Source organism: Lissotriton helveticus, chromosome 11 (assembly GCF_964261635.1).
Source record: "Lissotriton helveticus chromosome 11, aLisHel1.1, whole genome shotgun sequence".
Taxonomy (NCBI): domain Eukaryota; kingdom Metazoa; phylum Chordata; class Amphibia; order Caudata; family Salamandridae; genus Lissotriton; species Lissotriton helveticus.
Genome location: NC_136072.1, coordinates 932,366,877 through 932,393,510, shown reverse-complemented (window position 1 = coordinate 932,393,510; position 26,634 = coordinate 932,366,877). Strand labels below are relative to the sequence as shown.

The window sequence follows — 26,634 nt, the reverse complement described above, 5'->3', positions numbered from 1 at the left end:
CGGGTGACTACGCGCTCTACAAAATAAATAAATAAAAATAAAAAATAAATAAATAAATAAAAAATGTAACGCGGCTTTTTGAAAAAAGCCGCGTAGCGCAAAAATAGCCGCAGCGCGCATGCGGTTAAACAAGTCTCAGGCCTGCTACTGCAGTCTGGGTGTGCAGTTTAAACTGCTATTTCGACCTAGCAATATAAAAACTCTTGCCAGACCCAAACCTTCCTTTTTAATACATATAGAACATCCCTAAGGTGTGCCCTACGCAGCCTAGAGTGCAGGAAGCACTGTAATTAAAAAGTGTGACATGTACTTTTTATTTTAACATGTACTTGTGGTGAAAAACACCTACATTTATTTTTCACTACTGTAAAGCCAACCTCTCCAATAGCATAACCTCATTACATTTAATAAGTGAAAAAGCTCAGTTGGGAGCAGGTGAACAGATCGAGGTTGGTGTCTAAAGAATGTAATTGACAAATCACATTACTGATACTAAGTCGTGAGCTCCAAGAGGTTGTAATACTACGAACCTGAATTCTGACACCATGATCTGACAACATAATGTTACAATGCAATGAGGTAGAAGAAAATCACAAACTGCACCAACAATTGTTATTCACTCGTCTGCCTGGTATTCAGGAACTGCGCATGTGCTGACCTTCTAAACTTTTCCAGAGGAAAGAATTAGACCAAATCCAAGAAAAGGAACATACCAGCTCACTTCTATATTAACCACCATGCAGGAGGATTAAAAATCATATACCAGTAAACCTTGGGAGGATTGGGGGCGGGAAGGGGTGATGGGGTAGGCATGACTGCTCCTAGATTTATCAGAATATCTGCCCCAGAAGGTCCTTTGCCTCATCTGGGATCTTATGACCATGTCAGAAGGAGCTGTCTTCTTATCAAGATTGACCACACTAATGTTTTCTGGGTATAACTGAGTCCCATGGACAGAAGGCATGCCCATCCTCACACCCATGAGCACTTGTTGCAAAAGACATCTTCCTCATACAAACTTCTTCCTTTCAGTTTGCACAAAGTAAGACAATTTGTTTGCATGACCTTTAAATGACCTCAGAGCATTTTACAGGGGCTACTAAAACAGCACAGTACTTTGAACAACTTGAAGCCTTAAAATGTTGGATCTGTCGACCTTTATACATTTTTTAAAAGTCTTTCCTTGCACTCTTCTGCTATGAACCTTTTGGGGACAGGTAGGCCCCATTTATTAAATTCTCTGTGTCTTCTAACCAGTCTGCGACACATTTATAAAACAGAAAATTATGATTTCTTAACCCATAAGCCCTTTCCGCCCACATCTGTAAGCAACAGAGGAGTTCTATAATCAACCTTCTAATTCCTCTTTCTTTCTTCACCATTTCACTGCCCCACTCATATGCTGCGCACCTCTCAGTGACTGGTGAGCCTTCTGGTTTCCTAGAGATGATATAGCGGCAGCTAAGACCAGCATCTTTCACCATTTGGTCCCCGAGGAACTCTGCCAAGCGCTTGGCTGTACTGATGGAAGTAGACTTCTGCTCCCCATAGTCTTCCAGCTTCCGTGACATTGAACGATTCTCAGAGATCAATTCAAAAAGCTCGGTGTCTGGCATGTTGGCGGCCTATCAAAGACAAAAAATATTCTCAGTGTCTTCCTATCAGTACTGCTTGGTCATCCCCTTCTATTGTCAGACATCAAATAAAGCTTAAGATTCACAACAGTTCTTGCACCTCATCATACTCCCAAATCACTCTCATAGCGTATATAGATTGCAAACATGGAGCCCAACTTCACCTTGCTGTACAGAACATCCAGCCAGTAATCTGCTACTTTGGCCACAGAGGCATACACCTCCTCAAGCGTGGTGCCCTTCAGAAAGGCCTCAAAGACTGAGGACTGGAAAATCTTAATCAATTGGAGTTCTCCACGCCGCTTAATTTCAAACCCCTTTAGCTCTGCCAGGGACCCATCTTCATTGAACACTGCGTACCTGGGGGTAAAGATGCAGCATCATCAGTGACAGTACAAATAATCATGTCAACAACAGAGCACGAAAAGAGTGGTCCGGTAATAACAATGATGGCAGGAATTCGCTCTGCGGCACAAAAAAATAACAGCACATAGGGACAGATAAAGCGGGTGGAAAACTCAAACATGTTGTAGACCAAAAGGGAGCATGATTTTCTTAAGTCAGGGAAAACCTAAGTCAACACTCGGTTACAGATGGAGTATGTCGCCTACATGGACAGTGAGAAAACATGACAAAACCAAAGAGAAAGAAAAGATACAGGGAGCGCTGAGGGGGGGGGGGTGGTAGAACACTGTGGCAGAGAGCAGCAGGCAGGACTGAGAAGAAGCAAATCTAGGAGTGCAAAAGACGAGTCCACAGAAGAGTGCAGAAAAAGGATACGTCAGTAGGAGAGGATGGAGAGACGCATCCAACAGCACAAAACAGAGGAGGAGAGCATAAGCAACTAAGAGAAAAAGAAAGTAGCAGTCAGGTTTAAAAAAAAGGAGCATAAATCAGCATTCCGCAACAAAGATTTATAGCAGGCAAGCAGTTTCAAAGAGGAGGTGTGAGCCCTAGAGAAATTGAACAGTACGAAACCAGTGTCAATAGCTGAGTGCACAGACAATGAGCGATGCCAGCACCAGGTTAAACATCTTTCTGTCTCTTTCTCTAGCACTTAAGCATAGAAGACATCTGGACTAGGTGGCAAAGAACAAGAGGAAGATAAAAAAACAAGTTACAAAATAAGAGCAATGGGCCAACAACTGAGAACATACAATAGGGGAGGAAAAAACAGACAAGCATCTGGGAATGTCTCCAAACTGGAAATGCAAGAGAACAAGGAAACAGTTAGAAAAAACAGTTACCACTAAAATGGGGTCAGCACCAGACACTGAAACCGCATTAACACAATGGGCGTAGACAGGTGATATTAGGGTGCACACACACACACACACACACACACACACACACAGTGATCAGGCTTTATGTAGGAGAGCAAAATGGTGTATATTGCTTTCTCAAAACACATTTTTAGTTTTTATATTTGCAACGCCTACCTCTTCTTTAATTTCTTTCCTTCCTCCTTGGAGGCTGGGAGAATCATGGCAAGATAAGGCCCGTCCACTTCAAAGAAGATACTGTTTTCAGAGCGAGTTACATAGGTGAGCGAGGCAGGGTCGACTAGCTCCTGATACTGATCATTAGTGAATCCCTCCTGAAAACACAAAATTTAAAAGACAGAGCTGAAAGACTCAGCACTCAGAAACTGCTTCTAGGCAAAGTGCGCTCAGACAGGGACTCTAGGCATAGCACTCACATACAGGGCTTCTAGGACACCACTGACAGAGCTTACCATGGGCAGTGCTCGCACAGACAGCTCCGCAGACAGGGTTTCCCCAAGTAGATGGCTCATGGATGGGATTTACCTAATAAAGGTCTCCAAAACTTCCTGAATATAGCACTCAACAAGGAATCAAAACATTTTGCAGTGGGAAGCTGCTTCCCACATACATAAGAGGAGGAATAGTTCATGGGGATTAACCAGAAGATCGATTCCAAAGAATGACTCCCATGAGGTAATATCAACTGAAGAGACTACACTATGGTCATTAGATCATGCAGAAGTATCAACAATGCCGATACAAGGAGCATAATTATGAAGAAGGAACAAAGAGAAAGTGCAAATATTTTAAGAATATTTTCTTCAAGACAGTGGTACTGAAAAAAACTATTCGAGATAAAGCACTATCTGCATTCAGTGGTTTGTATCAATTATGTTCTACTGGACTTTACAAATGGTAAACTACAATATAATGCTTTACTAGAAGTATTTGTCTTCTGCTGAATGTGCAGAATGGAACCTGTTGCAAGATATTTAACCAGACTCACCTTCACCAAGATATTCAGCATGGCACCTGGATAGGAGATGGTAACTTTCGGCTTCTTTGCATTAGTTGACTTAATGACAAAGTTCTCAGGAAAACTGTTAGGGAGTACACACCAAATTCCATCAGTGTCCAACTCAAGTGGCCTCCTGAAGGAAGGAAGGAAGAATTATGGAGAAGAACTCAGAAACACGTATAAGCAATGATTACAGTGAGAAGAGCCAATAGAACTGTACAGTCAATCGGTAGAGAGAATGAGAAAGTACGCTTTCAGCACCAGGACTCACCCAATCTGCTCAATCAACTCCCGAGCCTGCGTAATGATGTTCGCCCCAGTGTAGCATACAATCCCAGCCATCTCCATGGAATACCAGCGGGCCCTGCCAGTAACCAAGATAGAAATTACAAGTCATCAATTGCACAATGGGCAGAGATTTTCAAGGATAGATGAAAGGTGTGAGGCTAAGTACTGAGAAAAAGATTAGGACTCCAGTGCATGACAAATGCAAAGCAACAAGTGAGGGAAGCACCACACAATTTTGGCAAAGGTTAAAGCCACACCAATAAGAGATAAGTTGGCTATCGAGGCTGGCATCAGGAGGCTCTGCCAGGATGAAGAAATTGGCAAAATGGAAAGAAAGAACAGCTCTATATGAATTAACTAGTTATATGACAAAAGCAAAAGAACATTGAGAAAATAGTGATCTTAATAGCACACCAAGGAGAACTGCAGACAATAAAGTAAAGAGTAAGAGCGGAGTGGTCATGGGACACTACTTCTGTTTTTCCAACAACCAAACAGAGCAGAAGGATGGAGGGAAAAGCCATTTGTAAATGATAAAAAAACTAAGACTTATTTAAAGACTGGTGAGTGCAAGGCATCCACCACAAAGTGGCAGAAGTCACAGCCACCATAGGTAGAGTGCAACTGACATCACTGCACTCTTAATACAGGATTTGGGACAACTGCCAATTTCTGGAATATATCCTGCATACACCAAACTCTACAGATGAACCTAATAGTGTTTTTTTTCAGCAGGTATTCCATATCAGCTATGCACATATGCACCCTGAAACAGAAAAGAGGATCATCTTTTAGTGTCAAGACTACCCTATTCCTCCGGGAAAAGCTGGCTATCGTGTAACAAAGGATCTCCAGCATGGGTTTATGATTTACATGTTTGACCCAGTGCTCCTCGACTTTAGGGATAGGGTCCAAGACCAACTGCCTATGCTATACAGCAGTAAATGTGTACAGGCCTTCAAGTATCAAAACTGCTTAACATTCAGGGTCACAAAGGGTAGGATGGGAAAGTTGTGTATTAATGTACAGAACCAATGATAACATCCGTGACCATTTTTATTTTGCAGTAATATGTATCAAAACAAGGCTACCACTGCAAATGTGCTTCCCATCTTGAAATGTCTTAAGAATCAGCCGATTTACCACTCAACCTTCTGCCAAGTCTGTCCATGCCAGCTGACTTGCACACACTAGATGTGAAAATGGTTCTCACAGGGCACAATAAAAACCTAGCTAGATCTGTGTTGATTTCAAACTGGCCAATAATCCAAACTCTATAGAAGCAGGGTGCTGTATGCTGGATTTTGTATGGCATGAGATCGTTATGAAAGCCAGATATTTACTGGGAAGACACGCAAGCAAATTCTCATAACATTTAGTATTACCACTGACAGGCATTTGATATATATCCTCCAGCAGAGTTTAGTGTGAAAGCTGAAACCTTTGATGAATAGTTATGAGATGTGGGACACTGGAAATTGTCCCTGTAGGATACAAAGCATGCTTGACCGAGAATCCCAAACACCGAGTTACCCTCCTCGTTTCCGCAATTGGTCTCTGGTCCTTCCAAGCCCAAAATAAATTCAATAGGCTCTGCCACCTTGTTTAAGGTGGTTTCTACCATTTTGATTGCTTATTATGCTTGAAAGTGGGTGACATCTAGCCTCAGGACCAACTTATGTTAGTCATGAACATTTCCCTGGAGAGGCAGTAGAACTATAGATGTCACAATAAACAGCATTGAGTACCCAGTCTGAGTAAATTGCAGACTAATTTGTGTTAAGCTGTTTTTCAGCTACACCTGATGGAACTATGTAATGACCCCACTGGTTGAGGTGGTTTGGAGGAAGCTCTATAAAGTGAGATGGGAGATTGCCTTCAACCAAAGTAAACGCCCTCTTTACCCTAGGTAGGGGAGCCCAGTATGGGTTATCAAAGGCTGGATCCATGTCCCGTTTTCAGCCTAACTCCATAAATCTCAAGATGAATCACTTACAGTCCAAGGTAATCCTGAAAAACGTGTGCTACTGCAGCCAGCAAACACCTTCTATGGACAACTCTCCTCTAAAAAATATAAGTTTGTGACTGGGACTGTAAATGTATATCTTTCAGCATAAAGCTGTACAACTATCAGCAATTCAACTGCACCAGCTCCATCCTTTCAGTAATAAGATGCAAATCTGTGTTCTGAACAGTTTATTCCTCTATGGAGAACACTGAAAAGGGTATCTGGATGGAAGGAGTCTTCTTAATAACCTAACCAAGACCATTTATTTGAACATGGCCTCCATGCCATGCGGATCTGACGTTTTATTCCTGGCTAACTTTCAACCTTTGTTTTTCCTGATGCATACCACTAAGAAGATGTGCTACAGTGAGGCTTTTTAAGACAGAGTTTACCTGGATTTCTCCTCTGTGCTGATCGCACTAGGGGAACCTAAAAGGTTCCACACTTCAAGCAAACGTGTGTGCCCTTTTGTGAGACATCAAATGACAAAAGTTCAATAATGAAGCATTTGTAATGCGGGTGAGGGTCAGGAGTCCAATGAGTTTCAGGAACAATGTAGACAAAAGAGATTAGGTGTCACCGTAAACCAGAGTTTGAAATATGAGATACATATTGTGTTCCCAGAGCAAATTTAAGATTTAAGTGGAAGGTAGAGCCCCAGATCCCCGACAGACAAAATGTAGTAACAGACTGTGAAATACATCAATTCAAAGAGGGTGATTCTCTATAATGACAAGCCTACTTTTAAAGAGAAATGAAGGTTGAGGAGTAAAGAAACACATGTCCTCACTGTGGGACAAGTTTCTCTTTAGTAACAGTGTTGGTAGACTCAGAGGTTTACTGGTTGCTTATTGTTCTTTTTTTAAAGCAACACCTGTTCCTTTAATGGACACAAGCTGCTTTAAAAAAAACACAAAAAGGTTTCCACGATGGAGAATGCAAATGCAGGCCTGTGGTCCCCTGTAGGCCTCCATTCTAGAAGGTTGAAATTTGTGACCCAACTAACATTAATTAGGCAGATTCTTTTGTGACCTCCAGTGAATGGACAATTTGCGTTGCAACTTAATAAAGATAGGTTGCATCACAAATTGCATTCCCATGTGCACATCGCTCCTACATCTGGAATAATATGTGTAAGGGGTGTTTTGCCTCTGTTGCACATTATGTGGGAGTGGACTAGGGTGTAGAGGCCTGAAACGGTTAAAGATTCCTTTTCATTTTGCCATTTTTTTATGAAGGGAGGAAATACATGTGCTCAGTTTTAAAGCTCAGAGAAATGGGGAAAAGGGTTCATTAAAGACCCACAAAAAGTTACTTTATTGAAACGTATCATGATCACTCACTGGAAACTATAGGGAGACCAGTATTGTAAACATCGTTCTCTGACAGCTTAACAAACGGATCCAAAGTGACACTGAAAAGTTTTTTTACAGCCTTAATATAATAGTTCCCAAATCAAATCACAGACCACTCTAATGGGGACAGGCTCTGAATGCCTGAATCCTCCCCAGGAATGGACGCAATGCCTAATACTGTATGAGCGTGGTATTCCACCCTCCATTTGAAGCGGGTGAACTCACCCTTTGCGCATGACGTAGCCGTAGAATGAGTTGAGGATGCACTTGTGCGCCAGCTGCAGAGACTCGTACAGGATCTCCATGTTCTTACAGCGCTTCATCTCTGCAGCATCTCCACTCTCCATGGCTGCAGACAGTTTCTTCTTCCAAACCTGAAAGTGACGAGTGGTAGGAGAGACAAAGGGAGAAAGGTAAGGGTAAAGCAGAGGATGGAATAATGGGAGCAGATAGAGACAGTACAAGAGGCAGAACAAGTAATGACATGGGGAATGGAGGTATGCAGCAAGAAGAAGTGGATGAGAACCAATGAAAAGGAAGGAGTGAAAATAAGGCGAGAGAGGAGGTCATGAGTAAGAAACAATAACAAATAAGCAGATGACAAATGCATCAGATAGAAAGTTGTTTGGTTAGAAGCAATGATATTTAAAACAGCGCAGGAAGACCATCAACAGTAAAAATCCAGTTGGCAAAGAGCAGCACGGGGCAAGTGGAGATGTACGATGTATGAATAATTGTGGGAGAAGGATAGTAAAATGAAAAGCTAATTCAAGCATTACCATGCGCATTTTAGTGACATAATCAAAATATCAATGTCTACAAAGAAATTAATTGTCTTAGAGACCCCTGCAAACATTGACCATTACAGCATATCACCTCTGAACCAGTCATGAAAATTACCATGGAAGATATGATACCCCAAAATCAACATATCACTATGGAACATTCCCATAAGACTATCCAATATTACCTTTTAAAAAAACGAAAACCTGTTTGCCTCACTTCCTCCCGGTAATAGCTCACATTACCCATACCAGTTGCCCTTCTATGCAACCAGCCTTATATAGAACACATTGTTCCCTCTCACAACGTCTCAACATATAATGGGTAGAGGGCGCTGAAACACCCTCTACCCATTATATGTTGCAACGTTTTACCCCAGACCACATCCAAAACAGACCTTGTGCAATCCCTTGAACTCGTATCGTCTGTCGCGGAAGGCGCGGACAGTGTCCACGTAGAAGGAGTTCTCACGCTGACAGATGGTAGTCACTCGATCCTCAAGACGTGTTACATGGATCTTCTTATAAGCTCTACGGCAGTAATCTGAAGAAGAGAGTGTATCACTGAAACAAAATGGGCCAAATAAAAGGGTCCAGACTAATCTCGACTAGAGATGTTGGATAAATATATTGCCATGAGGTGCTTACCAGCCAAACGCTTCTTCTCGTACTTGGCCTGTTCCTCCCGATTCAGTTCATGAAAAGCTCTGGGAGGCCGATCAGGAAAAAGTGGGGGGAACTTCTCAGACTCTAGCTGTTGCTGTATGCGGTGGTATTCACTGCGGCTGGCTGGCACTGGAAAGGGGTGGAAAGCAAGAGCTAAATATCTGAGCATTATGTCCATTTTATCACACAACTAATTAGAACACCCATTTTTACACTATGAATTGCATTTTGCTTAACAGTGTACTTTCATTGACCCTCAAAGAAAAGGCTCAGATGCTGGTCCTAGGATTAGCGAAGAGACTACACTGGGGATGATTCTGGCAGGTGGCTTGACACTCCCACTGTGCCTTTGAACCGGGGCTGTATTGGAGGGTGTCTCTGTGACCTCACCTAAGGTTTCAGTACGTATTGGTTGAGACTTGAACAGTGACAGCCCCCAAGCCCTGGAGCATGCACAGAGCAGCAAGAAAGGCATGGGGTGGGTAGACGCCGGTTAAGAGAGCAGCTCCATGGAGCCTCAGACGAGGTACCTGTACCTGGGCACTGGGAGGTTACTGGCTGACAGCTATCTTGGCTTGTGAAGATGGGAAGGACCTAGAGTTTATGGGTTTGCCTCTTAAGACAACAGTGGAAGCAAAAACAGCTGGATGTAAATGACTGAAACAGAACTACTCGTGACCGCATGTTCCCAGGGCGAAAGAGTTAAATCGAAGATAACAGGAGAAATAGTTTTTCACCCCCAGGAACTCCATGGAAAGAACGGGGATCTCCATTCAAAAATACAATTGCGGCCATGTTAGAAAGAACTGAAAGAAACATCTGAAGCAGAAACTAAAATGGGGAAAATGAAGGAAAATGTCTCAAGTGTGAAGCCAGGTTCCGACAGATTGAAGATGATATTAACTATTAAAGATACAGAATCTGGAGTCTCAGAGGAGACCAAGGACCAGAAAACAGTTCTATCAAGAGGGTGTACAACGGAGCAGGCTCTAGGAAAATAGGTTGACACTGGAGTGTCTGGAAAATTGTAGAAGGGGGCACATCATATGAACAGTGAGTGGGTTTCCATAGGAGTTGAATGGTAGTGGTTTGATGGGGTTTATCAGAAAGCGACTACAAGATTGTTGTTTGACTCGGATCTTTTGTCAGAGAAGGGTCCCCACCCATTTATATAAATGAACAGTGCAGATCATACAGCATAATAACCCAGAGTTCTACCAGCCTCAAGGCTTGTCTGATACTAAAAATTAACTTAACTACTTAAGAAAAACATCAATTCAGATTATTTTAACACTCCAAAAGTTATGTCCAGAATTTTTTTAGAATTATACTTTTGCAAAACAAATGTGTGCCCAAGAATGTACATATATTTTAACTTGTTTTTTTGAGTGCCCCATGCGTGCTAAATCACAAATACTAAAGACCTCATTCTAAGCTCCCCGTTATTTCTGCATGGAAAGGTCAGGGCCAGAATTGATGAGATTGGCCAGCCTATCCCTGTGAGATAATGGGGATTACAAGTTCCCTCTCTCCAGCCAAACCCCGACAATGCGGAGCATAATGTAGACCAGGGAATACAGAGTTTAATGTTTTCATATATCCAGAAAATACATTCCATCCGCAATGATTACATCTTTTTACTCTCTACCAGATAAGTACGTGCTTTTTGACCCTCAATATACAAGTTTTCACACAATTCCCCAGAGAACGGACTGGTTTGTGCTGTGTGATCAAATATATTTGTTTATAACCAGGTGAGAGACCCTCTCCTCTGACATACCCTGTGTAAGGCTTTCTCCCCCAAGTTTATTAAGGGCACACCCCAAGAAGCTTTGCCTGGCAGTACTGCAAATACGAAAATGTTTCTGGTCGCAGACAGAACTGAGAATTTAGAAGGCAGGTCGGAGAAAAGAGTTCTCAGGTACGATAGATACACTTATGGAATTTATAAGAACCATATTCAGCAGCACGGCACACCGCAAAGTGTACCAATTTTTACAACAGTACAGAGCTTTTTTGTTGCTTGATGTAGGTGAGTGAACGCGAAAAGGAAGAGGAAAATGAAACCTAAGTGAGGCAAATTTCACCTGAAGGTAGAGGGTTGGGGGGTGCTTCGTATGAATTCTAAAACATATCCGTGATGGACAACCAAGATTATTAGTTAGTCATTTTTCTCCATTACAGAATCTTTGGTAATATCCTTAATATTCAAAACATTAGAAAAGAGCAAACGCTCAGCATTCTACTCTGGAAGTTGGTAATAGAGGATAATTTGGGGAAAAAGGTAATAATCTAGTCATTCAACATGTAGCGTACAAAACACGGAGTGTCTTACAGAGTGAGCCTTATCAATAAGTAGAGGGGCATGTTGGCTTTTTGGGAAGTGGTAACGTAGTTTACAAACAACTACGTAAGGACTGTTATGAGGCTATTAAGATAGACTCAATTATTTACAGATACCTGGTTTGACCTGTGTACATCTTAATTTTAACTAAGCTAATACTTCAGAGATCTGTCGGTATGTAAACTATGACGCACCTTTCCACTCTATATCAGAAGGAATACTCAACATTGCCATAGGAAAAAGGTATAACAAGATTCTTAAAGCCATATTATTGTGGTAGCATCACATGTGCCTTGGGTAAACATATATGTGCTGTCTTGAATAACACTTTTTCATGAATTACATTTTTCTTGCTTTTAATTCTTTCTTAATTACAATTTGTTTGTTCTTAAAACCACCACCCCTGTTATATGTTTCAAGTCCGACAAATGCATAGATTTTTTAGAAGGAGCCTGCATGCTTGGGCAGGACAGGACAGAATTGCCAAAAAGGAGCAATGTTCTTGCCATATGGGGGAGGACCCCCTAAATTACTACTGGAAATCTGAGATGGTGAAAAAAAAGATGCCGGAGAAACACATGATGGATAAGCTGTAATAGAAGTGAAATATACGTTTCAGAAGTTAATTGAAGGCCAGATTGAGCCAAATATAGAAGATTAGATGGAACCATCTTTTTAACATATGCTTCTCCAGACCCAAACATGGATTCCCATCCACTTGAAGGCGTACAAGTAATGGAAGAATGCTTTGTAATCTTTAGGATATCTTCGGGCTGGAAATAAAGTACCAAAATTGATAACCTGTAAGGGAAATGTGGAAATGCCTAGCTTATGAAATACTAGGGAGAAGGGCCTTGCCTGAAATCCTATGAAGTGCTCTGCCGACAGTAGGCCTGGATACCACAAATCCGCTTTTCAGTTCAGAAACAGATGGATCAGCGTACGTGTTTTCTTAGTTTGTTAACATTTGGCTGGAGAAACATTAGTAAGCTCTCAGGACCTCCAGCAGAGGACATCTGGAGTGGATGAAAATCTCCCATGAGGCTTCTCAGCAAGGAGAAGATGGTTTGGAAACCTCCATCTTTTTCAAAGTCAATCTGGAATTAAGTTTCCATTAAAGCATTAGGGAGTGAATCGACCCACTGAAGATTTGAATGGGAAACAAATTATAGGGCCTGTGTGAAAAGCGTATACAAAGAACATCTCGCCTAGAATTTTCCTGAGGATCCAGGATGTAAGGACTAGACGAAAGTGTGTCAAACTTGAAGGCTACACTTGGCTGATGCTGGCAGAAAACATATTGAGAACCCATTGTGGATATATGTTTAAAATGGACTCCCGCAAGTGTAAAGGCTATACAAGAATGTGCCTTAAAAACAAGCCAGCTGGAATTATCTTCCATGTTAGTTGATACTGTCTGTTTACACTGTAGTTTTGCTTCTATCCCGAGTGTCAACTGCTGGAACAGCAAATTCGCATGATATACTTTGCACAAACACCAGCTCAAACAAATATATTCTTGGTTTACCATATATTGCAACGGTCACCGGGTGAACTGGCAGCTGTGAACCCAGCCTGTATATCACCCACTCTTTTTGTCTGGAGCAGTAAATCAGGCAAGAAAGCAGATCCTGCTAAAATATATACTCCATTGCTGGACAGACAGCAAAAGAGGACTGCTCTGGAATACGGAAGGACAAAACTGATACAATTATGGAACTCCGGCAGTCTGCAGATTTAAGGCATTTCCTAATAGGGTTGAAAGTTCTGCTTCACATAGCCCAATAATAAGGATAGACTTAATCTGCAGAAACAAAGAGCAGGACTGCGGGAAGGTTCCTCTTCACCTGAATATAAAAGATGGTGGTGATTGTGCACAGGGAGGGGAGAGCTTTGGCACTGGCCCCATGGCTTGTTATGCTCACTTAAATCCTGATCTGTAAATGTTGAACCTCTGAATGTATGTGTAATTATTAGGAAGCTGTGTTTACGGTGCTGCACAACATTGTGAGGCTTTGGGGGGCTGCTGTCCAGGAAGGCCTCTGCAACCGACAAACCTATCAATCATCAATCTGTTGAACTAAAGGTTTGAGTCCATGCCACATGGGGAATCCAGATGAGTAACCAAGATTGATAGCTCTTAAAACAATATTTGAACTTGTCTGCTTATTTGAATCCTAGAATATGCATCATCATTAACGGAGACAAATACAGAAAAAAAAGAAAATGAGTGTTTAGTGTGTACTTGGACGAAGCTGGCCTTAGACATGAAAGAAGCAAATTGCTTAGACGAAGAAGGAATAGCATATCTAGAGGATGCAAAGGTTCTTTTGATGATTAGTGCCTTTTGGCTGTGAGCACTGAAAGTCCGGTTTGAGGAATATCAATAAGTCTGCTGACCCCACTGTGTGATACTTGACCCCCTTGAAGCACAGGTTGCGTGGATGAAGTAGAAGCCTGTTGCAGGCATCCGTGTCGGAGAGATCACAAGCAAGACAGCATGGTCTATGTTCATTCCAGGGCAAGTACACACTCAAGAAAAATCATTGGTGTTGAATAATAATAAAAAAGAACGCTTGTTAAGCTAATTTCCACAAATTTTTATTGAAGAACAGGCGTATCAATACAGCAGGAAATGAAAAAGAGGAAGAGTTCACATAAGAAGTGAGACCAGATTCTAAAGCAGTGTGTGCGCTCAATGCGCGAATTTTAATCTAAGTATACAGATGTAACTCGGAGCTAGATCTGATTCTGAAAACAAGCTAGAAGTGGTGTGATTGACACCAGGGAACAAAAAACAGTGCACAGCTGGAATATAAAACACAACAATGATTTTGTTAAGTATGACATGAAGAAGGATCTTAAGCATACAACTTATTTTGCAGTTATGTGGAAAACTGAGCCAGTCATCAACCCATTTCTGGAGGGTGGGTTTTCAGTCCCAAGACAAGGTATTTCATCAACTATGCTTGAGGAGGATGTTCCCCCCCATAGACACTTGTAATTAAGAAAAAAACAAAGGCAACGGAAATCTGCCCATTTCAGGGAAGGTGGGATAGTCATCCAATACCCAAATATCTTCAATGCAGTTAAAAGCCTTGGGTATGTCTCTACACTTTCTAAGCTCCTGAAAATATGACCAAGTCAACAACCGGGAGTAACTCAACATTGCTGCAATTGAAAAAGAAACTTTGTTGCATGCCACCATCAAAGACTGGTTTTCATTTTAGGGCCTCAAAAGAACGCGGAGAGTCAAGCCCAAAGGTTCTGTGAATCCAAGACCAGAGACATGCAAGATGAACAGAGACATTCAAACCCTGCCTTGGAAACGTTATTACAAGACTTTAGGGTTGAAAAGGTGAATACAACCCATGTAGGTGCAATCAGTGGCTAAGATAAACAACATGGTGGGTTGGAAAAAGAGTGTCACCTAAAAGCTGCTAGTGCTGATGATACCAATAAGTAGGTCACCCTGTCGATCAAGATGTAAAAGTGGGAAAATCGTACTGAATAATATCAGAATTCACAGAATCCCATCAAGAATGCCCTCAAAAGATCTGAAAATCTTTCACCCGTTACAGGAAGATCCAATTCACTATAGATCCATACAGGGGGGTCACTATAGATACCACCCACAGAGTCTTTGCAAGCTATCAGAAGATTAAACTATCAGACCTGGACGTATTAACGGACGTTCCACTTCTTCAGCATGAAGAAAATGGAGCAGAAGGAACCTCTTACTAGATCCTAAGCACAAACTAATTAACATTAGCTTCTATACAGCACAGCAGAAGATGAGAAAGACGCACAAGATCAAAATCTGCTTAGAAAAGTTAGAATGTGGCTTTCCAATTCAAAGTGATCTTCAGATTTCAAAAAAGCTGTTGCCATTTCATTTTTTTTAAAATATATATTTGTTTAAATATCTTTATTTGCATTTTTAAACTCTTTCCAGAGTTACAGCTAACAATTTACATATATGTATTAGGATACAGTTGACTACAATAAACGTGATAAGAAGTGTCATTCTCAAAGCTGTAGCCATTTCATACGAGGAAAAGACATCAAAACGATTAATGTTCAACTGAACATTTACAATGTCCTTAGACAAGACGAAGACTCAGTTCCTTCAGTCTGTCACAAATCACCAAATAGCAAAGATATGCAAGAAGAGAATATGTAATTGAAGGAAATTGCTACAAATAACTAAGGAAAACTCTGGGAATTATAAAAAAAATAATACCGATATAGGGTTTTTAATCAAGGCTGGTTTAATTTGCCTGCTTGTGATTTCAGGGATCTGGCAGCTTGGGGAAAATCTATTGTAATGTCTTCACAAACCATGGGTGGAAAGAACATCAACTGCACCACTATTTTGTCAAGGGTTGTGCTAAGCCGGGTTATCTGGAACTCAGTCAAGTGGGTAGGAAATTCCTCCGGGATAGGATCTCATCTTGTTGTTTGCGGAAACTATATATGATAGGAAGGAACATGGCAGCAAGGCACGGACTGGGCATTAACGCTGTTGATCAGGTAACAGTGAATTCTTGATAAAAAGTAGCTCCAGAGTTCAAGTTTCTGATGGTTAGCATAGCTCTCAATTAAATCATTAGGGGTCTGCTTAAGAATACAAGGCAAATGATGCAGCAAGTTTGAGCACAACTATCAACCATAGTATGTCAACCTGTAAAATGGTTTCCCTCGATGCTCAGGGCCTATATTTTCAGGCTCAGATGTTCTATTCATATAACTATTACTACTTACAATTTTTATTTGAAATTGAGAAGCTGAGCTATTTGTAAATAAATAAAATAAAAATGCATTGCATGCCTGATAGGCAAATACATAATACCCTCTTCTATACTCCATATACAGGAATCTAGAGCATAGGTCGACGATGGACATGTGTTTTTTGGAAAATTAATAACAAAGAGGAATGGAAGCCCTGCCATCTATATACCCTCTGAGTCTCCAGCACCTGCCAGAAAATTTTAGAATGTATTTGGGCTCATAAATAACTATTAATATTTAAGAATCCCCATATAGAAGACACAACCAATGGTGGATATGGGGTGCCTGATAAAAGAGAAATATGTTTAGGCTCACACCTGATGAAACATTATAATAGGGTCTAAAGAGAAACAAAAGTCACTTAGTTGTGATAAAAAGGAACATCTGGTCTTCTGCTAGAAAGTTTACTTTGAATTTTCTAGAACCTCCTTTGCACAGGGAGCCTCCTGCTCTCTACAATTAAAATTGCCTCCTGGCACCATGGGGAGAGAGAAAAATTAAAATATATGATTTTTATCGAACCCTTGCCATACATTTGAGCATTCGGACACCCACACTTCTCCCCAGGATATAGAAAAATACTTTTGAAGATGTGAAGGAGGAGGTGTTCAGACTCAAAAATGAACATCTGCAGACAGCCGCCAACTAAAGTATGAAGCCGGAGACAGGCAGTATATAACCGAATGAGACAAATTTGAATATATTCAATTCCAACACATGTTCACAATCACAGATAAGACAATGCTCTAGAGAAAGGACACAAAAGGAATAATAGCTGCATTATCATATTCCCATGCAGTTTAGCCCCAAGGCGTGCGCGTTGACTTGATGAGCTAAATTAATCTCTTGGGCTTTATACTTTCAAGTGGTAGTCCATTCACTGTTGGCTTTGCCACAAGTGAACAGCATGTTCGGTCTCTCTCCTCTACCTCAATGCCTCCCGGTGCCTCATTCCCTATGTTGCTTCCTCTAACACAGAATGGTAATCTCGGAGAGTCACACACGTTAAAAATTCACACACAGTCACAGCCTACTGAGCAACAGTCAATATAAAATGAGCAGATGTACAATCAATGCCAGAATAACTGGGGCTTTCCATGTGGAAATCGGTCCATAATCTCCAATAATCCACGACAAACACAGTTTAGCACAACGGAAATATTGTACTTTTTTGTTCCATAGCCTCAACTCTAATTTTGGACTAAACACATTCACCCTAGTCACACTTCCTACAAGCATTTGGGGGCAGGAGAATGGAGCTGGCATCATAGTTGCACTTGCTCAAACAAATAATTTGATTGCAGTTCAGCTTTCAATAGAGCAGTAGATATTTTTTAACCCTAGCTTGAAGAAAGTGGGGGAATTAATGGAAAGCAATGATCCATATTGAAAGTGTGTGTTATCAAAAAGTGAAGTTAGCACTCACTGGTCTCCCCCCTCCACTGCCACGTCATCTTCCGCTGGCAGTTGGCTCCAGGTTTATTGAAGTCACAGGCAGCACAGGTGGCTTCATCCACCATTGCTGAGGGCTAGAAAACAAGAAAGAAATGAAAAGTACATTGATGACTAATGAAATCAAGAAGAAAATAAAACACACAGTCATAAGATGTAATAAAGGGACAATCACAAACCGCATCCACCCAAATGAACAGGTAGTCCAGGATGAAGGATGCAGAAGACACTATAGCTTTTCAGCACAGTTATTTGTACTTAACTTCAAACAATGCGACAAGAATGAAGGATAAGTGGGTGACAGATGACTGATTGACTACCCCTTAAGATGAAAAGTCTTAGTCATTGGATAAAACAGCCTTGAGACTAATTGGTCCCCTACATCAATAACATATGAAGCTCTAATATAGGTCTTTTGAGGGATCATGCACACACATACCTGGGCTATGGTATTTCCAGCTCTACCTATTCAATAGCCTGTAGCATTGTGTGTATGGCAGAGGTTACTCCACCTCAAGCCTTTTGTTTCGAAAGTCCACCGTTGCCCTGTTTGCACTATACAAGTACCCCTCTGTTTAAGCACAATCAAACATTCATATTTGCAGTAGATCACAGGGCAGCAGCTCAACAGAAATTATTTTGACTGGCTTAAAAACTGTAGTAAACATTAGTACCAAGAGAATAACTTGGCCTGTGCACTGAGGTTCAAAATATTTTATAAGTAATATTCAAACAAGTAGTATTAAAACATTTAAATCAAAACACAGGGAAAATAGCACAATAATGATGGGAGCAATTTGTCATATGCCATACCATTTAAATGCCTACATTTGCTAATAGGTTTTTGTGTATAATAGTGAACATACCACACAACAAAAACATTAATAAATGTGTGTTACAAGAAATTCAAATGATTTTTTTTTTTAAATGTCAGGAATTACAACTGCCACATCCTGGCAAATTTCTAATTCATTCTATTTTTAAAAACAAGTCTAATTAAATTCACTCACTTTACTTGAACTATCTTCTGTTGTGGAAAGGAGCAGGCATTGCATCATTTTCATAACTGTTCCAAGAAAACAAGGGGCCGTGCCTCTGTTGTCTGATATGTAGCAACTGAGATCTTGGACAAACACTGGAATGCAACTTTACAGTGTTTGAAGGTATTTAAAGACGCCTTACAAAAGGTAAAATTCGCCTTCAATTTTAAAATTTTCAAAAGATTTGCTGAATCCAAAACAAAGTGTCTTGCGAAAAGGTAAATTTAATCAAGCAGAAAGCTAAATTGGAGTTCAGAGCATCCTCCTTGAGAAGTTCCTGAATAAGTCAGAAGAGGATATTGTCAGAACGTTCAGAGTTAGCTCAATGCCAGCCCTTCTAGTAAAAAAGAAGAGACCACTTGAAAGGTACACATAAAGAGGGATACACTGGAGAGATTACATAATGGACGAATGATGCATACACAAGAGGAAGAGGGCCAGGTCAGTTCAAAAGTGAAATAAATGGCATGTGAAGGGGAAGAAAGATCCAAACCGTGCAGTCCTTGGGTCATATACTAGCATTTCAAAAGGACCTACAGCTCAGGACTGCACTGACTCCGGATTTAGCAGGAAAAAGAAAAAAGAGGGAGAGAAACATATTGATGTATGGGTTAGGATGAAGGTGGAGTCAAATTGCTGCATAAAGAGTAACTGGCCTCTGATAGCGTAAGTGGCTCCCAGTGAAAGTTGAAAAGAAGATTCCCAGGTTAGGCTCCTAATGGCCATTCAACGCGGGGGAGGTCCGCAACAAAAACCTGGGCAGCTGGAGACTCTTTTAAGAAGAAAAATCAATTGGTAGGACTGATGATGCAACCTTTTCAGGGATTGAGGGAAATGATATGGTTCACCCTATAAAAGACTGTGATGGTGCAGTAAAGCAACAGAAGGCTGGATCAGGGCTGATTTTCTTTTTCTTACACCCAGTATAAGAGTGGAAAGTTAGAATGGGTGGAGATCAGTTAAGTACAAGGCCCGTCTCCCAAGGATACTGTTCATCAAACAGGAACTGCATTGTTAGGGTAACACCAAAAAGGTCCAACTAATAGTAGGAGAACTACAAATGATTATTCAATGAGATGGTCCTACCCAACTCCTGGGTATTCTACGTGAACAAGGAGGGAAAGAGAATGGGGCTGTTATTTAGGATCTCCAGGGACATTTTTCAATTGTCGGGGAAACCTCTGCTAATAATGATTAGTTTGACAAGTTTCTGCTCCAAGATCTTCTTAGGACCCTACCTTAGGAAGACTTGGGGTTGCTGTAACGTGCTACGGTTTAAACTGCAAGTTTAAGGTGAGTTTACACAGATCGATAGATGACTTGCAGAGTAGGGTGAATTGGAGGATTGTGATGGGGAACTTCAATGTGTGAGGATTCAAAGGAGAAAACACAATGACCAGGAGAGTGAGAGAAGTGGTACAAGAATCCGATTCTACACGTCCAAGACTCAAACCTAGTCTTCTGGGTACAAGCTGAAATAGCTGATCTCAGCTTTGGCAGACCAACTGGAGATTAAGACACTCCCAACCTTACACAGGTCACTTGCTCATTGGACAAACTCAGCTGTGAGACCTGCCAAAATCAATTTAAGCGGAACTGAACCAAAGTCCCCACCAAGCAGTTTTTACATGCCTGCAATCATGTCTCAAGGATGAGTTAGACAAAGCTCCTTCAGAGGCAATTTTATTTTAATACCTCTTTTGTGGGGCTCCCAAAATAGAGCATGGAATTTAAGTATTTTGCAGCCAAAAATGTTACAAGGTGCACATAACCATTAAGGAGCTCATAAGGGGATTCACACAGTAGTTGGGGGGCAGATGGAGGACGTCTGGGATTGAGGCAGTCAGAATTTTCTTTAGGAGGGCACAAAAGAGCCTATAAGATGGTACATAAAGCAAAAAACGCCGATACAATAATATACAAAGCCGGGGCTTCTGATTTTCAGTTAGAACCGATTATAACTCATATAACCCAGCTGAAACAAATACCGTATTTTCCGGCGTATAAGACGACCCGGCGTATAAGACGACCCCCTACTTTGCTTGATAAAATGTAGGTTTCGTGCTATACTCACCGTATAAGACTACCCCCACTTCCAGCGCAGTCCAACGCAGTAATGCATAGTTGGCTCGTACTTTGTACGCTTTTGTAACCTGCACACTTATCACTTTTTTCTCCAGGAATGTACCGATTGCTACCTCATGTATTTTGGTTGCTCACTATTGTCACTTTTGATCCATGTAACTTAACGTTTGCTTTTGTAATTTGTTCATTTGTAATTGTTCCTCTTGTATCAATACTGTTCCTACTGCAAAGCGCTCTGACACCTGATGGGAAAAACAGCATGCAGCCCCTGGATGGAAAATCTGTCATAAGTAACAGTACAATTCAGGGGAAGAGGAGCGCCACCCCTGTCACGGTTGCTGAGAGTAGCAGTTCAACCTTTCAGCACTGTGAGGTCAAGTTCAGGAGTATTAAAGCTGGCAGAACTAAAAGTAAAGTCCGCGCTATGTAAGAAACGCATGAAAGAGGAGGAGCTTGGCGGGCATCCATGATGGCCGCGTGAGCACAGCGCTCTCCGGACCCCCGCCACTCCCGGCATGATATCCTGAACATATCCTGATTTCTTACAAGGGTTAATAAAGAGGAACCTGGGCTGATCCTAATATTGTTTTTGGATTTCGAATTGGACCAGGGGCACCGAAGCTACGTCGACTCAAACTTTCGGGGCCCGCCTTGGTGGCGCGCCCGGGTCTTGGTGAGGCTCTGTTGCCGTGTCTGAGTTGAACAACAGCGGCTGGGGGACTCGACCAATGGGCCCCCCTCTTAACTTTCGGTTTCGATTCTGACTCAGACTACGTCTTCTAGCGGAAGTGTCTGGCCGGTGCTGGGTCCAGCGGCGCGAGGCTACAGTTGCACCCTTTGCCTACTTCGTGTCCTTCTGGGCCGATTCGCACCTCGACTTGCCCTCGCTGCTGATTTCATCGGCTCCGGCGCCCTGTCTTCCTGCGGCCATTTTCACCAGGTCGCGTGGGTCTTTTGGGGACGCGGTCTCCACTATGACTGGCAGAGGGGACCAAGAGAGGCGAAAAACCAAGACGCCCCTTTGCGGGGGCCCAGTCCAGTCTAATATCATGGACCGGTACACACAATCGAAGGTGTCCCCCAGTGCTACCTTGCCTGGCCCGAGTGCAGTGGGGCACCCTTTGGATGCGGCGGCGGAGCCGTCCCTGCAGGACATCATGGGCGCCATCTCTGGCATGAGAGACACCATCGGCCAACAGTATGAGGCTCTGGCCCACAAAATCGATACCGTGGCTATTGATGTGAACCTGATTCGGGCCGACTTATCTAAAACCAATGAGAAGGTGAAGTCATTGGACCTCAAGTCATCTAGCCTCACGGCCGACGTCTCGGAGATGCAGACGGAGATCGGCAACCTCAGAAAGGTGAACGATTTCATGACTCAGCGCCTGGAGGATTTTGAAAACAGGGCACGGCGTTGTAACGTGCGTGTGATCGGTGTCCCGGAAAATCCTGATCCGCATTCTGTTGATCTCCTGGTTGAGGACTTGATACAAAACTACCTTTCTCCGTCCGGATTGAGTAAGTTCTTTGCGGTGGAACGTGCCCATCGTGTTCCGGGTGGCCAGGGTAAGCCGGGCGCCCCGCCGAGGCCCATTGTCGCAAACCTTTTTCATTATAGGGACCGAGACGCTATCATGCAGGCCTCTAGAGTTAAGGGCCCGGTGGCTTTCGAAAATGCCACGGTGAACTTTTACCCGGACTTCTCACAGCTTGTGCAGAGACAGCGCATGGGCTTCCGTGGAGTTAAGAAGCGTCTTCGAGACCTGGGTCTGAGATACGCCATGCTTTTTCCTACCAGGCTACGAGTGGAGTACAATGAACGGACCCTTTTCTTTGATCGACCTGATTCGGTAAATGACTGGCTGGACTCTCTGCCGGACCGGCCAAATCTGACTGATCCCACCGAGCACCCGGGTGGTGCCGAGGGTGGCGTGGAGAGCTGAATTTGTAATCTGGGCCCCTGTTTCCGTATTATGTTATCTCTTCCTGGGTTCTGTACTTGAATGCATCTTTTTTCCATGTATTCTCTTCTCCCTTACTTTCTGTCGGGGTGGCGGGTGGGACTGAGCCCTTTCCTCCTCCTGGGTCTTTTTGTAGAACGGGGTTTTCTGGGCGACAGGCACACTGCATGTTGGGGTGGCTTCTTTGTCTACTGCAGGGGTGCAGGGTGGGGGGTGTTTCCGTGGGTGTTGGGGGGTGGGCTGTTGGGGAGTTTGTAGTTTGTGTTTTGTTTTCTCAAGGCGATTCTATTTTGATGATTGTACTTTCAGTGTCATGCTCATTGGGGGAGGGTTCCTGCATTACTTCGTGGGATGGGGGGTAGCAGGTTGAGGTTTATTTCATGGAATGTCAATGGTCTAGGGGATCGTATAAAGCGGGGGGTGGTGTTGCGCTGCCTGCGACGTTTGTCGCCCGATATTGTCTTTTTGCAGGAGACGCACCTGGTGGGCAATACTTGTCACGCGATGAATAGGTGGGGCTATCGTCTTGTTGCGCACTCAGGGTTTACAACGGGTTCCAGGGGGGTGGGCATCCTGGTCCGGGCTTCCCTTCCCCTTGCGATAGATGATGTGATCCTTGATGATCGGGGGCGCTATGCCGTCCTCGTGGGTCGATATGAGGGCAAAACCCTCTCCCTGTTTTCCGTCTATGTGCCCCCCGGCTTGCAAGCCTCTACCTTCTCTGATTTGGGCCGAGTTCTGTTGGGCCTCCCTGATGGTGCTCTCTTCATGGCTGGTGACTTTAATTCTGTTCTCTCTGGTCTAAGTGATCGTTACCCCCCTAGGGATACTCCTTCGACCCAATTATGGCTGGGTGGTTTTTTGGATACTTTTGGTTTGGTGGACTGTTGGCGACTTATGCACCCCGCTCAACTTCAATATACTTTCCACTCTGGGGCCCACGGGAGTTTGTCTAGACTAGATTACTTCCTCATGCCAGCTAAACAGTCATCGGCTGTCCGCGAGATTAGACACCTCCCCCGGGGCATCTCAGACCATTCTCCGCTCTGGCTCTGGTTTGATGTGGGGGCGGAGGCGGCGGGCCGGGTGGCTCCTATCAACCCTTGGTACCTGACCTCCCCTGAGACCCGTGGTCGATTGATTACGTCCTTGGACAACTACTTTCTGGAGAACGAGGGGTCTGTCTCTTCTGCGGTGTCCCTATGGGAGGCTTTTAAGACGGTGACTCGTGGGCAGGCCCTGTCTCTTATTGCTGAAACCAAGAAGGCAAGGAATCGGGAGGTGGTGGAGCTTGAGATGGAAATACTTGCGATGGAGGCTGACCTGAAATCGAATGTCACTCGTGACAAACTCCATGCCCTGGGTCTGAAGCAATTGGCCTATAAGTCTCTGGTCACATATGCGGCCAAAATGATGTTTAGAGAGCAACAGGGTAGTCTGTATGATGTCGGAGACAAAGCGGGGAAATTGCTTGCCTGGTTGGACAAGAAGGAGCGGGCGAATCGAGTGGTGCCTGTGATTCAGACTTTGAATGGTGTGAGAGTGACAGACCCGGTTGAAATAGTGGAATGTTTTGCGGACTATTTTCGTGCGGTTTACTCCCCAGTGTCAGAAAGGGATGAAGACGACTCTCGCCTCTTGCTGCGCGACATAGCTTTGCCATTCCTCTCCGATTTGGAGCGGTCCTTTATGGAGGCCCCGTTCTCTACGGACGAAATCGCGACTGCAATTCGCTCTCTCCGTTCGGGCAAGGCTTTGGGCCCGAACGGTTTGCCAATTGAGTTATACAAACTGCGTCCTGATAAGATTGCGCCCTATCTTCGAACAATGTTTTCGGAGTCCCGGGAGCGGGGTGTTCTCCCTTATGACCAGCGCCTGGCTACGATTGTGGTAATTCCTAAAGATGGTAAGCCCCGGGATCTTTGTTCGTCTTATAGACCCATCTCCCTGTTAAATGTCGAGCCTAAGGTTCTTGCCAAACTCTTGGCTACTCGCCTCCTCACGGTCGTTAGTGACTTGATTCATCCGGACCAATCCGGATTTATCCCGCACCGTAACACAGCCCTTAATCTACGTCGCCTCCATGGAGCCATCGCGAGGGCGGGGCTTCTGACGGAGCCGGCCATTTTAGCCTCGTTGGACGCCTCGATGGCCTTCGACACGATAGAGTGGCCCTACCTTTGGGCGGCTCTTGAGAAGTTTGGTTTTGGCCCGGGGTTCATCGGATGGGTGAAGCTACTATATACCGACCCCCTGGCACAGGTCGTGGTTAATGGTCGAGTGTCGGCTCCCTTTCCCCTTGGTAGGGGGACCAGACAGGGGTGCCCCTTGTCTCCACTACTTTTTGCTCTCGCATTAGAGCCGCTAGCTGCGTGGATTCGCTGGGAGCCTTCCCTCAAGGGTATACGTTGGTCCCCAGATTTTGAGGACCGTGTTTCGCTTTACGCGGACGACATTCTTCTTTATCTTACTTCCCCGCGTAAATCTTTGAATGTCTTATTTGACGTTCTCGCCTCGTTTGGTAAGAATTCTGGTTTGATTATAAACTGGGCTAAATCCTGTGTCTATGTTATTTCGGGTGACCTGCCCCCATTGCCGAATAGATTTCCCATCCAGGTTGTTCAGTCCGGTTTCAAATATTTGGGGTTTTTTATTACATTGGATTCGTCGCTCCGGTTTGAACGTAATCTCCTTCCCCCGCTTCATAGATTGCGGCTGGACGTGGCTCGCTGGCGTAAATTACCCTTGTCGTCGCTGGGCAGGGCTGCCCTTTTCAAGATGATGTCCTTACCGCGATTTCTTTACGCACTCCAGAATTCCTATGATGATATCCCCGCTACTTATTTCCGAGAGGTCGAGAGTCTACAAAGGCAACTGATTTGGGACGGGCGCCCACGTATCGCACTTGCGAAGCTCACCATCCCTTGGTATGACGGGGGCATAGCACTTCCTGATATCAAGAGATATTATTGGGCTACTCAACTGTCTGCCATTAACCACTCGATGTACTCCCCGGGTCCGGATCCGGCCTTTGAATTGGACAGACTCCAACTGCCGGGTGGTAACTTTAATAGAGCGCTTTACTCTAGGTCGGCTGGGCTCCACCTTACGGGACCAACTAGGATTGCGGTTAGTGTGTGGCGCGCTGCGAATGTGAGCTTGGGGTGGGATGAACGAGTGACGCTGGCAACTCCGCTTTTTGCATCTGAGCGTCTGGGATGTCTTTGGACAACGAAAGGGTTTGACCGTTGGGACATGATTGGAATCTGTAGAGTGGGTGACGTGTGTCCTTCGAGGCCCTTCGAAATGATTATGACCTGAGTGATAGGGAATTTTTTAGATATTTACAGGTCCGTCATGCCCTCACTTCTGTTCTGACTTCCGGTGCCGCCATCCCTGAGTCCTCCCCCCTCGAGGATCGTATCCTGGATGGCTATCTCCCTGATAGCACTATCTCCTTGATTTATAAGAAGCTGATTCACAATCGCGCTGACTTGCTCGTTCGACTTAGAGAAGCGTGGGTCGGCGACGGGCTGGAATTAGATGATGAGGATTGGCAATCGGCGTTATCTTCTCCGAAAGAGGTTGCCATTCCTGCCCGTCTCCGTCTGGTTCAACTCAAGATCCTCCACCGGGTGTATGTTACTGGTACTCGTTTGGTTGCGATGGGTTTTTCCCCGGATGGCCTATGCAAGCGTGGATGTGGGATGAGTGCTACGTTCCTTCACATTATTTGGGAGTGTCTGAGGGTGGCTGCCTATTGGACTGCGGTGCTTGCGGTGATGGCTGACGTGACTGGAATTGCACTGGTGCCGGAGGCCCGGAGATGCTTGTTGAACGTGTGGGAACCTACCGACTGTTCGGTGGCCCAAACCAGATGGGCGACCCTGGGGTATATGGTTGCGAAGCGGGACATAGCGCAACTTTGGGGCTCCCACAGGC

At 43.7% G+C, this 26,634-nt stretch overlaps 1 protein-coding gene across 2 annotated transcripts in view; it reads right to left on the bottom strand.

Moving 5' to 3' along the window:
* The window catches only part of POLE (DNA polymerase epsilon, catalytic subunit), a 316,779-nt gene that overhangs the window by 131,183 nt on the left and 158,962 nt on the right, over positions 1–26,634 (bottom strand). For both annotated transcript variants that reach the window (XM_078667255.1, XM_078667256.1), the window contains exons 18-26: positions 17,578–17,680; positions 8,999–9,145; positions 8,749–8,894; positions 7,794–7,942; positions 4,189–4,281; positions 3,906–4,050; positions 3,074–3,231; positions 1,799–1,994; positions 1,411–1,625 (exon numbers count right to left, since the gene is read on the bottom strand). In XM_078667255.1, the coding sequence (XP_078523381.1) occupies positions 1,411–1,625; positions 1,799–1,994; positions 3,074–3,231; positions 3,906–4,050; positions 4,189–4,281; positions 7,794–7,942; positions 8,749–8,894; positions 8,999–9,145; positions 17,578–17,680 (1,352 nt within the window). The remainder of the gene's footprint in view (positions 1–1,410; positions 1,626–1,798; positions 1,995–3,073; positions 3,232–3,905; positions 4,051–4,188; positions 4,282–7,793; positions 7,943–8,748; positions 8,895–8,998; positions 9,146–17,577; positions 17,681–26,634) is intronic.